Source organism: Frieseomelitta varia, unplaced genomic scaffold, assembly GCF_011392965.1.
Source record: "Frieseomelitta varia isolate USP_RPSP 00005682 unplaced genomic scaffold, Fvar_1.2 scaffold_859, whole genome shotgun sequence".
Taxonomy (NCBI): Eukaryota; Metazoa; Arthropoda; class Insecta; order Hymenoptera; family Apidae; genus Frieseomelitta; species Frieseomelitta varia.
In genome coordinates, this window is record NW_025110655.1 from 37,431 (window position 1) to 51,696 (window position 14,266).

The 14,266-nt window shown below is 34.4% G+C and overlaps 1 protein-coding gene across 1 annotated transcript in view; it reads left to right on the forward strand.

Annotated features, from left to right (window-relative positions):
* The first annotated feature begins 1,645 nt into the window (after positions 1 to 1,645).
* Positions 1,646 to 14,266, forward strand: part of LOC122536639 (zwei Ig domain protein zig-8-like) — a 77,284-nt gene continuing 64,663 nt past the window's right edge. The window contains exon 1 of the mRNA XM_043669131.1: positions 1,646 to 1,917. Within this exon, the coding sequence (XP_043525066.1) occupies positions 1,860 to 1,917 (58 nt within the window). The 5' untranslated portion in view covers positions 1,646 to 1,859. The remainder of the gene's footprint in view (positions 1,918 to 14,266) is intronic.

The window sequence follows — 14,266 nt, forward strand, 5'->3', positions numbered from 1 at the left end:
TCTTGTTTATTCAGTTCTTGCCCATTGTCTTTATTCTCTTGCAATTTCAATAATTTTTCAAAGAATAAAGTCATTGTAGTTTGAAATAAAATAATGCAGTAGTCCGTTAGATACAAATTAAATACACAACTAATTATATACAACCAATTAAATACAAACTAATCATTTTTTTAGTTCAGGATTTTCAGGTTTAACCCCTTCCGTGTTCATTGTCAGGATCTCACTCACGTGCCCAGGTGNCTAGTTTAGGTTTCTGCGCCCGAGTGGTATGTGTGAGAACCGTGGAATGAGTGTGTTGGTGTGCCTGTTTTGCCATTTTTTTATATATAGGGGCCCTGAATAGGATAGGTAGCTTACTTCTGGTATGCCTGTGTTTTAATTATAAGTAGGTAGGGCCGGGCAGGTTGGCACAGTCTCTGGTCGCGTGTCCCTTTTTCGCGTGTCCAACCTGTTTCAGGAAATCTAATTTGAAAAATCGACAGTGAAATTGGTACAAATTGAGCATGCCGTTTGTTTCTTGTTTTACTCTTCGATTTTTCGAATTTAGCATCGCGGTCGTGGTCGTGGATAGGTCGCGAGTAGGTCCCGAAACGTACGTTTATGTAGGTATTGCTCGAGCACGCACATGCGAACGGACAACGATCACTGTGATCGGTGGTCGTCTATGTGTATTAAGGTCAGCTTCCGCGGTTCATCTTTTCATTTCACCTTTATAAATTATTTTTTGGTTTGCGATTAGAAAGACTCGAGCTAGATGTAAGTTTCAGCGGGCATTGCGCCCGAAGAAAGAAAAGGCTAGAAGCTGAAGAGACCCGGCAAACTGCCACGAAGAGGGTCACAACAAATGGCATCTCATCCTCTAGATCATTTAAATGGTACCAGAGCATGGGAGGTCATTCTCGTTACTACTTTGTCACTATGCTCTTTTAGTATTTGTAGTTGTTTTTTTTTCTTTTTTTCTCTGTCATCATTCATCTTCGTTTTGGGCAAATCGCGTTTTTTCTTGGTAATGTTGCGAGAAATAGATTACGGGTTGAAATAGAGTTGCGGAAAAATGATAATCGTGTTTGTTTTAGAGTTGCGAATTATGATCTCGCGAATTGTGAATTTTTAAAATTATCTTAGAGTTATACATAATAAAATTTATCTTACTTCCTATTGTTTTGAATTAAATTATAGAGTTATTGCTTTTAATTAATTTTAGAGTGTTAGAGTATTTGAAGTAGCTTTTCATTCATACAGTTTTCTATTGTTAATAATAATTTTCATTGAATTTAGCTTTAGTGTTAGCGACATTACTTTATCGCGGTTTCCAGTTTTACTTTTGCTGTTAGTGTTGCGACAATGAATGATCGCGTTTGTTGATGTAGCGTTGCGTTTACAAAATGCCCAAATTCTTCCACTGACTTCGTGGAAGGCTGTTCCTGCTCCTGGATCATCTGATGCAGTTACAAGAGTTGTACGAAATTAGTTATTCATCAGCAACCTTCAGCATGGTTGCACTGGACGCGTCGCAATTAGTGTTGCGCATTTTTAAACACGAGTGCATAGATTAATAACGTCGCGTACTTATTTTCGGGAGTTTTAAACATGACGAAGCACTACTCGCGCTGCATTTTGATAATTTCCTATTTCACAATTAGTGCTAGTGAATTAGTGTTGCGAAATAAGATAAGATCGGGTTTGTTGCTCGGTTTCGTAACATAGATAATTGTACAGTAACCCTTCTGGTTACTCATTTACTTTTTTTTCCAAATGTCGGGACTGTTTTAGTGGTGTGGAAGTTTTGTGTTAAGTTTTTTAAACTAATAATCAAACAAATAAGTTTGTTACAGATTTATCAACTTCCAATTGCATGGATGAAAGATGGACTATGGAATTTAGAGGGAACGATGCCCGGGTCTTACCTGTCTAATGGTAATTAAATATATCTTGTTAAATTTATTTCACAAATCTTTTTGACATATCCGTTAGATTAATGAAAAATAAATAATATATAGTTTTGATGTCTGGATAACTAATTTGTGAGCGTCGTCAATAGTATATAACATATTTTTGAAGTTTCCGAAAACTGCGATGCGATATCTTCAAGTCTATATTTTCAAGCGATTGTTATAAAGTTTTGTGACTTTTCAGTTGTTCGAAATCACAATGTTAGGTTACAATTTATTTTTGGCAGGTTCACGACGATCTTGTACTTCTAAACACTGCATTTGCAATTTTTTTCCATTCGTACCATCGAATTTTGTAATTTAATAGTGAAGAGAGAAAATTTCAAAGCTTCGCTCGACAGTAAAATTATAAAACCAATATAAAGTATAAAATTTGTATCAAAGAAAAGTTATTATTATTAGCCTAGATTGTCTAGTTTAGTAGTTCTGTCGTAAATATTTTTTCGTCATTATGTTTTTTACCCAAATTCTATAGTTTCATAAAATTCAATGAAATTAAATTAAGTATTTATAATATTATAAATCGAAGTATTTATAATATTATGATAAATAATTCTTGTTTGGTCCTCAATATTATAAACGTTTTAGTCGTGAAAAACGACGAGTTGTTTACGTGGAAGTTCGCGTACAGTTCGATAAAACTAGAGTGTATAGTTCAGTTCGTGACGATAGCCTTTCTTTCTGCTCGAGGCAAGGAAACTAGCATTGGCGAATCGCGGAAAATTACCTGAAATCGATTAGCAGTCTGAGATGATACATCAATCATAGCAGCAGGCCAGTTTTCGCGAAATACGTACACGAAAGTGAGAGACTACACGTAGATACAGACTTATGAAAGAAACATGCCGACGTTCCGCACACCTTGGCTCAAAGAACGTTTTATTAATCTCTTTCAACGTTTTATTAATGACCTCGGATCTTCTCATATAAGTGTAAATAGGCTTGTTCAGGTTTTATCACATAAAATCACAATTATAATTTTTATCAGAAAGGTATACGGCATTCATCGGAGATGATACATTTTGTCACGAAAATCCACCATCCACCATCTATAAATTCGAAACTTTCAAGAAAATAAACAGGATTTTAGACATGTTGTAAATTAGCATCAATTAATTTATCAATTGAAGTTATACGGATTATTAAAAATTAAAAAATTATTATACGTTCTTTACATTCGTTAACTAGGAAACACACCTAAATAAATTTGAACAAAGTCACTAAACTGTGTTTCTTCTTGTAAGAAATTTTTGTACAACATCGATGGTGGAGATTGTTCAAAATTTGTTTATTTGTTCTCTTAAACAAGTGTCGAAAAGCATTATCAGTATCTTGGGAACAGTCCAATTTTAACTGACAAATTAACTGAGATACGTGAAACGTTTAAAATCCTTTTTTCTATTGATTTGAATGCTTGAAATTTCATAGATGATAGTTTTAGACTTTTGTAACTAACTAGATTTTGTCAGAAATGTTACGTCTAATCGTTGATCGATTCTTCTTGTTTATCCGAGAAATTCGAGAAATAACAAACGCAGCACTTACTTGTCGCAATTTCGATCGAGAACAAACGCGGGGGAAAAGTTAATATATCCTGTTATATTTCCGCGGAGGAAGTTCTAGCCGATTAATCTTGCGACTTCCGCGTATAATCTCCTCCTAGCCTGCGTCATTTCTTGCTCGCTGGAAGGAAATTCGTAAATTCAACTCGTTCGTTCCGGCACTATAAATCCAATAACTATAGATCCCGTTCGCTTGGCTGGCCACTGATCGGACGTAAACCGGAAATCTCAGGAATTTACTAAAATTCGGTTATTTTCTACGAGTGAAGCTTCAAAATTATTGTACATTATAGAATTATATTGTTGGACCGCGAACTTTCACGAACGTATCTAAAAATAAAATTTGTTCCATCGAATGTAAAGATCTGACTTATACTGTCTTAGTTGTACATTAATCTTGTAACTTATCAATCGAGCGAACCTTTGTGATTTAGTAGCTTTCGAAAAATTTTTGCATAAATTCAATGTATTTTTGTGCTCGTAAATATTTGTAAATTTACGTTATTTTTTGAGGAATGAGGGCTGGTGTAGAGTTTAGTATTTGAATACTTAATTTTTTTCTGTGCCTCTTTAGATGCAATTTCTTTTTTTTTTTATGTATTATTGTACCTGATACATTTGATTACCTGTTTCACATCATTCATATATTTTCGAATTTAATTCAATGTTGAAAATTTTCTATAATGTTAAGAAATAATACTATAGAAGAATGCTCTCAAAAAGAATGCTAACTGTATTTTTAATATATAATTAAATTAAACTCGTAAAAGTTTTTATTTGCTGCAATCGATTGATTCTGCAAGAATGACATTTGAAAAATGGTATTGGCCATTTTTCCCTGTAATGAACACTTTACTTTGGACATTTTATATATTTTTACATATTAAATGCCTTGTGCGCGTTTTACCTTCAAATTCTCCACGCACAATACACGAATCTAGAAAAATCCGCTGGTTAGTTTATCATTAATGAAACGTAACTCGGAAAAAAAAGAGAGAAAATAGTAGTTAGCGTAAAATTAACGAAAGTCAGTGTTTCCATACATTTTCATTATATTTATCGTTGTGCGATGAAAAGCACAATAGAAACATAGAGTCGGCTCCATCGAATCCATCATCTCAAAATTTCAATCTGTCAACCTTTCAGCCACCAGTCGTTCGTCAAATTTTTGTTTGTTTTTGTTTCACTGTATTTCCTGTTCAAATGGGCTTCCACCGGTGTTTATCTTTATCTATTTGTTTAACAATGCACAATCTCATACCGCGGAGAAATTACAAAAATTAACTGGGAAGAAACAAATTAACTGGGAAAATTGGAAAATCAGCGTTAACCGAAACAAAATATTTTCTTTGTTTTAAACCATATCCAATTCGTGTAAACTGTCAGGGTATAACTAAAATTATTGAAAAATGCAATTAAATGTTACATACAGTCGGTCTCTACGTGCATCAGTCAAATATCAAACATTTAAAACAGAGAAAGCAACGCTTATTACGTCAGTTTAATGTAATTTAGAAAAATATAAAATTATAAATGAAGAAAAATTAATTTTTGAAATTTTATTTGTTACGAATAAGCTTAAGGTTATTGTTAAAAAAATGGATTTACTGTTATGAATAAATGAATAATAATAAAATCGAAAAATGAATTTAAACATGAATTTACTAATGAGGATGAATTGAAACGTTTAAAATGACATGCAAATAAATTGAAATCGTAATTTAAACAAATACAGTTATTACATACATACGTAATATAAGCGAGTGAAACTTATTTTGATTATAATTTTAGAATAATACGAATATATTTTGTACAGTTGTATATCTATATCACTTATATATTATTAGATTTCGCAATTTTTTATTCCAACTGTTTATTTTTTTCAATAAGCAGTTATATTTTTATATAAAAGATATCTTCATTTTTGCAAAATTTATATAACTTTGTAAAATAAATTAGAACCTGCATGATACTTCAAATTCTCAGTTTTCGTTTAATTTAAATTTGTTTGAAATTTGCAAGTCTCGTTCAGGATCTTCAATTCTGCCAAAAGCTCGTAACGTTTTAAAAATTGTGAGTGGTCCTAATTCAATGACTAGGTTTACTAACAAGTCTGTGGTTGATTGATTCGAGTTAAACAACCATTTTCTCACTGGATAATCTTCGAAGAAAAATGGACTCGTGTTCCCTGTCGTTAAATCCTTGCGGCTTTCATCCTTCTTTCATTCTCACGACGCGATGGCAAGGGTCTTCGAACTCAAAGTCAATTGCTTTGGCATTTCATGGCTCCGTTCTACCGTGAAACTATAATTTATTGACGCGAGTACTATCGATTTGCATTGTTTCTCACCGTGAATCTACAGTGAAACGTTGTTCATTAATGAGTCTCTTGATGGGTATGGGAAGGGGGATTATTCTAATTCAAGGAGCTTTCCTCTCAAATCAATCAAGACTTGACAAGATACAGAACAAAAATCCAATCAAATAATAAGATACAGCGTTTTTAGATAGAAATGTTAGAAAAATTATTATAATTAATAAATTTGTTGGCGATTAATCATTACACTATTTGGAGAGATTTTATGAAAGGAAAATTGCCTCGCTGTCGGAGGAATTTTTAATTTTATAACTTTCAAAGCTTCCACGATTAATTATATAATTATGCCACTCGAGATTTCTCAAATCTTCGGGAACTTGTAGCTTCGATCACGGTCTTAAAAAATTCCGTCGTAGCTCGCCGTATATCCGAGAATCTATAAAATTTAACGCATAAGAAAGATCTCCTCTCGCTCTCCTCTAGTTCATCGCTCAAAAATTAATCAACAGTGATTCTGTGAAGTGTGAAGATAGATTTAAAAAGAGGAACAACATCTTTTCATTTAAGATTTCGTTTTTTGAAAGATCAATTGAGCTTCGCTTTCTGGAAAATTGAATTTGAAAGTGTGCCAAGGCAGTTTCTAACTTCTCGTTTTAAATATTTAAAATCTTCTCTGTTTCTTTCGAGAATCAGGTCATAATTAATAATTAGTATTGCGTGACACAATGGCCACCGATAATTGGTTTTTCTATTCTTATAAATATTTTAGAACGACCAGTCGACAAAACGATTTTAAAATTTTTAACTTTTTAATAACTAGGAGTGTATTCATTTTTCATTATACTTTTATTATGGCATAATATTTTAAAAATTAAATAATCTGTTCTGTTAGTTAGTTAGTTAGTTAGTTGCTATTGTAGTTAAAGTCTGAAATTAATCAAATTACTGAGATATCCAGTATATTTAGAAATATATCCAGTAATTAGTAGATATTCCCAACATCCGTATTTGGAAATTTCTAAAAAATTTCGTTCTTTCCGACCGATTATCCGGAAAAAAACTGCTTATCCGAAAACTGCTTATTCATCTCTCAATTCGAATAATCGACTCTATTTCTTCTCGACTTATTTTCACACGTAGAATCACCCTTTGCTTTGTTGTATCGCGATTTCAAAGACACCCTGTATAATAATTGTCATGAATTTGTACTTTAAGAACGAACAGACATCATAACCGTACTTTCCCTGATTTTAGGGCAACCTTTATGATACAAAGGGTAATTTATACAATAGTCTACATGTTTAAGTCTCGCCTCGACGCTGAAAGCGTCGTTCATAAAATATTCATACATTATATATTCTTCCGTCTTTCCCTATTCACCAATCTCAGAAAAAAAAAAAAAAGAAAAACTACATTCAACCAAAAGCTCCAACTTTCGGGAACGATAAATGTAACGTGCGTGAGAAAATATTATACGGGTCGCCTAGAAAATGGTATTACGAAGTCCAGTCTATTTCGGAAAATAGACGTGGTGAAAGCAAAAGGAAAGAAGAAGTAAGAGAAAAGAAAAATTAAACCAGCTTGAAAACGGACGAAGCTAGGCGAAACGAAGCTATGCAGAAAGCTCATCTTTTGTTGATTAAATGAAAAGCTGATACGTTGCTTGCCAAACGTGCAGACCGTTCTACCGAACAGTTATGCTTGGATAACTCTTTTCTCCCGATCGTGTTCGCTCCTTTGACATTTTGATAATCCCGTTTAATGAAACAGTTTCTAAAACTATCTGTCGGTTCCCCCGTTCAAAGAGATACTCCGAGCGTGGAGTGTAATGATTCATAGCGATCGAAAATGAAAATCCATATCGCTGATTTTTCGCGAAAGGAGAGGGAAACAGTTTCGACTTTCGAGTTCGATCTTCGCGTGAGAAATAGTGTAAATTGGGTTCAAACTTTCGAAATTTTTCCGGAATGAGAAATTACAAGTTTTTATTTGTATATAAAACAAATTGACGATTATATTGGTAATTAATAGTAAAGCAAGTGCGTTTAAATTGGAAAATATAAAACACGTAGCTTTTCGAATCTCGTGTTTCGAAGCTCATGATTCGATCATTCGTTTTTCAATAGTGTGAAAATTCGAATCGCTTCGAATATGATTCGATGGTTCGAAACTCTCGGAAGCATTTGTGAGTTTTGAGTTCTTCAAAGCTCTGATTAGCCTTGATGAATGAGTATTCAATATTTTACAAGAGCATTCTTTTTTTCATTCATTCCGTGTATCTAATATATAACGTATAAACGAATGACGTATGTGAATTTGTAGGTATATTTTTTCATACTTTTTTCCGTTTTGAGATTTTCTTTAATCGTGCTTCGTATGAAACATTGAAAATGTTTGTGAAATATGAAATATTCATCAAGAGACAGTCGAGGACACCTGAGGTTATTTCAAAATTTCGAAGACTTGAGACTTTCAATAATTTGAAACTTCAAATCATATTCAAAGTGATTCGAATTTATTTGAAACGATTTTAAGTATCTCAACAGTGATAGACCATCGCTACTCTCGCATTTTGGCAACAGACTGCTCCCAGTCTTTAATCATTTTCCCCTCCAAATACCCAATTCTGTCACTTTGACTTTCTAGATTTTGTTGGAATTTCAAGGCCGAATATCCTCGAATTTCAGTCTCAAGTTATTCGAATATCGAATCGTTCGAAGACCGCCCGATCCACTATGCTCTCCGAGTATTGAATCTTTTGAGAACATAGTATCCACGGTACTCGGATCGGTGGATTTGTTCCTACTTTTCAGTTTCGAATCAGTATGAATTGAATGAGCAAACTCTCCTGATAGCACCTTGATGAGAAACTATTTAAGATACACATTATCCCGATGGAGAGATGCTGAAACCTTGAATACTAACAATAAATCCTTTCCATAACTGTGATCAACATCCTTTCATTTCATTTTTCTGTCTCGTTCAATTCTATTGTATTTTTGAATACGAAATGGCGGAACGTTTCCTCTTGTAGAAGTGAAATCTGACGTTTCACTAAGATTTCCTGCAGGATTCTTTGTTCGTTCCTTTTCCTCCATCTCTCGGCTAATCGGATAATTCGCGTTTAGAGTAATTGCCGCTATCCGTTAACAGATCCAAAGGATCGAACCATTGCACACCGTTACAGAGGAAAAGAAAAGGAAATATCACTCACTCGGAGAAGAAGGCACAGCTGTTATTTTTACATGTTTCCATTCAAATTGAAAAGAAGCTGCTTTTCCTTGGTTTTGACCGATCCTCGATAAGGACACTTGGCTCGTTCATCAAAAACTCGTAAAGCACACGCGGGCTCGAATATTCGAACGTATATACATATAATATACGGCATTAAAATTCAGTTGGAGATAAAAATGGCACTCTGCAGGGTGGAACATGGGATTCTGATGGTTTTTTAAACCGTAATTTTAAGTTTTCACTCTTTTTGTTTTTTTTTCTAGTAATATTCTTTGCAATTGTATTTATTCGGATGTTAAATAATTGAGAGAAAATTTCAGAGCTGTGTTGCATCTCATCGATTTGCGGAAATGCAAATGTTTTCTAAATAAAAATTTTGTCCATACGAGAGAAACTAGATACCGCAATTTCAGCAGAAAGAGAAATATGTTTATGTAAAACTAGTATTGAGAGCCACCAATAACTTTTCATTTGTCCAATTATTTTTACAAATCGCTTGAAACTCACGTCTGTAAAACAAACAAATGCAATTTGCAATTTTGCAGGCGTACATTGTTTGTCGTTATTTTAATGGCCATGCTGCAACGTCCACAAAAATGCTTCAAACGAACAAACTATTTTGACGAGCGAGTTAATTTCAAGAATCGTCGTTGAAAAATATTCCAATATTGTCATCTCGTCAAAATTGCTAGAGAAATAAATTTGTAAAGTGTACTATACGTGCATATATATTGTTTAAATATGCTATTTGTATATTATTCGCTCACAATACTAATTTCTATCGTTTATTCATATTTTTTTGCGTAAAGTGCCATCACTTCGACTCCCACTAACTTTTCTAAATTATGTCACAATTCAACACGATTACGCATAATGGAGCGCACGGTAGATGCAGAATACGCGAAATATTTATTTGCTTGCGTATGTATCGCAGAAACAAACAGAAACGTTCGACTACCATTTCGTTCCATACTGTATGTCAATTTCCAATGTCGATTTTTCATTCGGATAGATACGTTTGAAAAGGTTTCTCTATGAAACAAACGATGCGAACGGGAAAAGCAAAAGCAACGCGGAACATGTTCGATCGAGACAGAGAGAATTCCTCCGTTTGTATTTGATTAAACGCGCAAGCTCGGAGGCTTCTCCGGGAAAATGAGAAATTCGAAGAATGAACCGCGGAAACGAAACGCAACAACGTGCGTGGTGGGAAGATTTTGGATGACGCGACGTGACACGCACATTAAGGGTGATTCAGAAGGGCGACTGACAACGAATGAGTTATCGTCCATAAGTGAATTTGCGCAAATTCATGTTTGCATGAATATAATTACGAACCGTGAAGCCTAAAGAAATAGTCTTCGTTTTATATATTTTATATATTTTTGTATCTTATTTGTGTATTATTCTGCAATTTTTTATACTTGAAAATTCTCCATGAATGCACAGAAATTCGCACAATTGTCTATCTACAAGCATTTATTTCAGCAGCTGGCGCAGTTCAATTGAAAGATTAATATTGTTCTGGTGAAAGAATGTTGATCATTTACTTTTTGTAATAATTAAAAAAATTACCTAAATATTGAGATTGAGGCAGGGAATACATACATATATATATTATATCATTCAAAGTTCTACGTTCACTTGATATTTCGTGATTTCCGTAATAGAAATTTTTAGAACGATGAAATGATTGAAAAAATACACTTTTTTGCTTTAAGTGCGCTGCTAAAACTTTGCTTTAAAATTTCGATTTGACTTGAGAGTTACTTAAATATTTCCGCAGTATAAATTTTCGTCCACTTTCGATTGTTCTTCTTTCACTTGTACTAATCAGTATTATTGCCTTTATCTTTTTGGATATCGTATGATTGAAGTATTCAATCCACCACTCAATTCCTTGCCGCATGAAAAATTGAAATTTCTCATTTTCCTTAATGAAAATAATTAATTTGAAGCCTTCTCTCTATTTGCCGAATGGGATTTTCCATTGCGATAACTTCTTGTGAGATACGTCGAATTTTTCTTCAATATAAGTAGCTAAAATTTCAGACAAAATTAAAAAAACAACACACACACACACACACACAGAGACTTCGGGGAACGAAATTCAGTTTGAAGTTGTGGAACTATAAATTACTGTGCTATAAATCAACAAGCTTTAATCTTGGCAGCAACGGTAACTAATTTTATGCAGCATATAGGTTTCCACGATGACGAAAGGGTTAAATTAATAATTTCCACTCCAGTTTGAGGTTCTTAACTAATACTCACCGTATGGTTAACTGAAATGGAACGAGAGATCAAACTTAGACTGTGTAGTGTCTCGTTTAACAGGGGTATTTTATATATTTTATATATTTTTATACACGCGTGTTTGTGTGCGCTTGGGGGGGAACGAAGCAGCCAGCAAATTACAAAGTTAACCGGGCCACGAGCGAAAACCCGTAGCCCGTGGCCGATGGAAGATACTTTTCTCTCCTTTTTCGGGCCAGTTCACATTTACCGGGACGGCAGCGGCTAGACAAACACCGGAAAACACATCGGGCGAGCGCTGCGTGCTGACGTAGTTGCAAATAAAACCTACCTGTCCACATTCGTAAATACGTTGGACCGTAATGGCGCCTCTTATCGCGGTTTTACCGTTCTTCCCGGCGGTCACCGAGATTTCCCTGCGCGAAGCTAACGCCACTGTAAAGATCGACCACGATCCACCAGGTGCACTCTCGCTCGTATTTCTGACGGTTCACGGAGACGGTCGTTATCACGAGGAACGGATATAATTTACAGTTTACGAAGCACGTTCGTGTGTTCAATCAAATATCAGCTCGCGACAATGTACACGCGATTTGAAAGATGGTTCATTTCGTTTTCGAATCGGATATTTTTCGACGTTCAATGGTTCTGACGACAGTTTTTAATAGTGCATCGCACTGGTGGTACAATTTGAACATGGATAAATGCGATTTACCTGTGTTCCACTGGATGATGATTCTTTAAAACTTTTATTACACCTTTTGAGTGTGTCACTGGTAGGATATGGGTCAATTTATTAGAAATGGTTTGCTGAATTTCAGTGGTAAGAATACGTGCAACATTGTGTGCACATAAAATAAGAAAAAAAACGTAAAAATTGTATTAAAAATCACCGATACAATACAGAATTGTATAATCGATATAACAATATAATAATATAATTGTCGGTTGAAAATTTGCATAATCATTTCATGTCAAAATTAAAACTCTTTCGTTCTCTGAACAGAATCTTCAAGTTCCTTCTCCCTTTGTTTGTGCTAGATATTGTAAATTCTACATTGAAGAAATATTCGAAAGACTTCGAGTTTCGTTTATTTCTCACGGAAACAGAAATAAATTAAACTTGAAACTAAATCTTTGTTGCTACATTATATCGCGGTTATCTCGTCCGTGGTTGCGCAGTTGTCAGAATGTGATTTGAATTTTTCTCCGTCGCGTTTTGGCGTTCATCCATTGCCAATTGCGGACGTTTCTTAAACGTTTATTTAAAGAGTTTCTCAAGATTTTTCCGAGGAAGAGGATCAAAGCCTGGTGAACTGTGAGCTCGTGTGAGAAATGATCTAAAACTGTTGAGATTACTCCCAGGCTCGTACAATGGGCAGAAGATGTTCTAGAAAGCATTCAGCCGACTGGATTCCCGCCAACTCATCAGTAATTGCGGGAGGCGATGCTAAATCAAAAAACTGTAGCTTTCCCAATTCGACTCGTCAACCGTTGCGAGTACGATTACACGTTGAATTTCAATTTAACATCGAATCGTTGTCGAACGCGGTGTCAATCGACGAACCGAGAAATCCTAATGATACTTGCTGTCAAATTATTTTATTAATTGTTCCCTCTTTCTCGTGGTTATTGAATTACGCTTGCAAGTAGTATAGGGATTTTTGAACTCTGTGGAAAACTTTTTTTTTTTTTTTTTAACAAAATTAATTTTTCAGTGATCAGTAATCGCTTTGAAAGCTTGGTGACCAGTTTTTCATAAAAATTCGTACACGAACAAAATAAAAAATACATAATGGCTGCGTTTTTTTAGTAGAGTAAAAAAATTTCCAATTTTGATGTTTTAATTCCAGCGAGAGAAGATTGAAGGGATACATAGTCACGTTTTATGCGTTTGCAAAATGTTTTATTTATGAAACATAAAAATATCAGTTTCGATATATCGATATTTCGAATTGTGTATATGATTTTTGTTGCCAACTCACTAGCGATGTTTCTATTATAAACTCCATTTCCATGTCGTCCAACGACCTATGCTTGTCATTTCATATTCATTATGAATTAATTAATTCGTGAATTAATTTTTCTCGAAATTAGAACTTTTGCGAACCATGTTATATCGGAAGGTATATTTCGTGCATGTTTTGCAAGTAGAGTCTCTCTTGTGTGTATCTTTATTCTTCGAACATTTTAACATTCGTATTATTAAATCAGAATTTCTACTAATAATCTTCTACTAGCAAACATTCTACTCGTTCTATTCTATTACCTTGTTATTTTTACTTTTTTACTTTTTTAATTCATAACGACATTATACTGTTTAGTTAATTTGCGAATCATTCGTCTATTATTTCTCACAACTGGTCAAATTACAGTTTGAATATTAAGACATACGGAAAATAGAAATTCCATTCATCTGTTAAAAAGCAGAGAAATATTTCAGTTGTCAGAAAAGAGATTCGTAACAAACGTTTCATTCTCCCTTTCGTATCAGTTCGTCGATTCGATGTCACATTGTTAAAAATCGTGCAATTCTTTCCGAGTTTAGCTCGTCCCTACAGTTATTTCTTTTTCGTTTCTTCATTTCCCCCAGTATGGAACTTTCATCGTAATTCGTTTGGTAAAAATCTGTTTTTCGACACGTTGCTTTGATGCCGCGCTGTTTTAATTCCCCAAACGACCGTCCGCGTAATTAAAAACGTTTTAGAGAGACATCCTCGTTGCGTCGCGAAAGCAGTTTTTTAAAGGAACGAGAAAGATTTACCGATGGAAACCGACCGCTGTGTCTCTTACGACTTGCTTCCTTTTCAATCGTGCAATTTGTTTTAACTTTTCGTTCAGTGAAAATTCGATACGAGAGCTGTAACCCCTTGGTCCGTGCGGCGTGACTGCTTCGAAAAATCTTGTGCATCGCGGATGCATAAAGTAACAGTCGTAAATGAGAT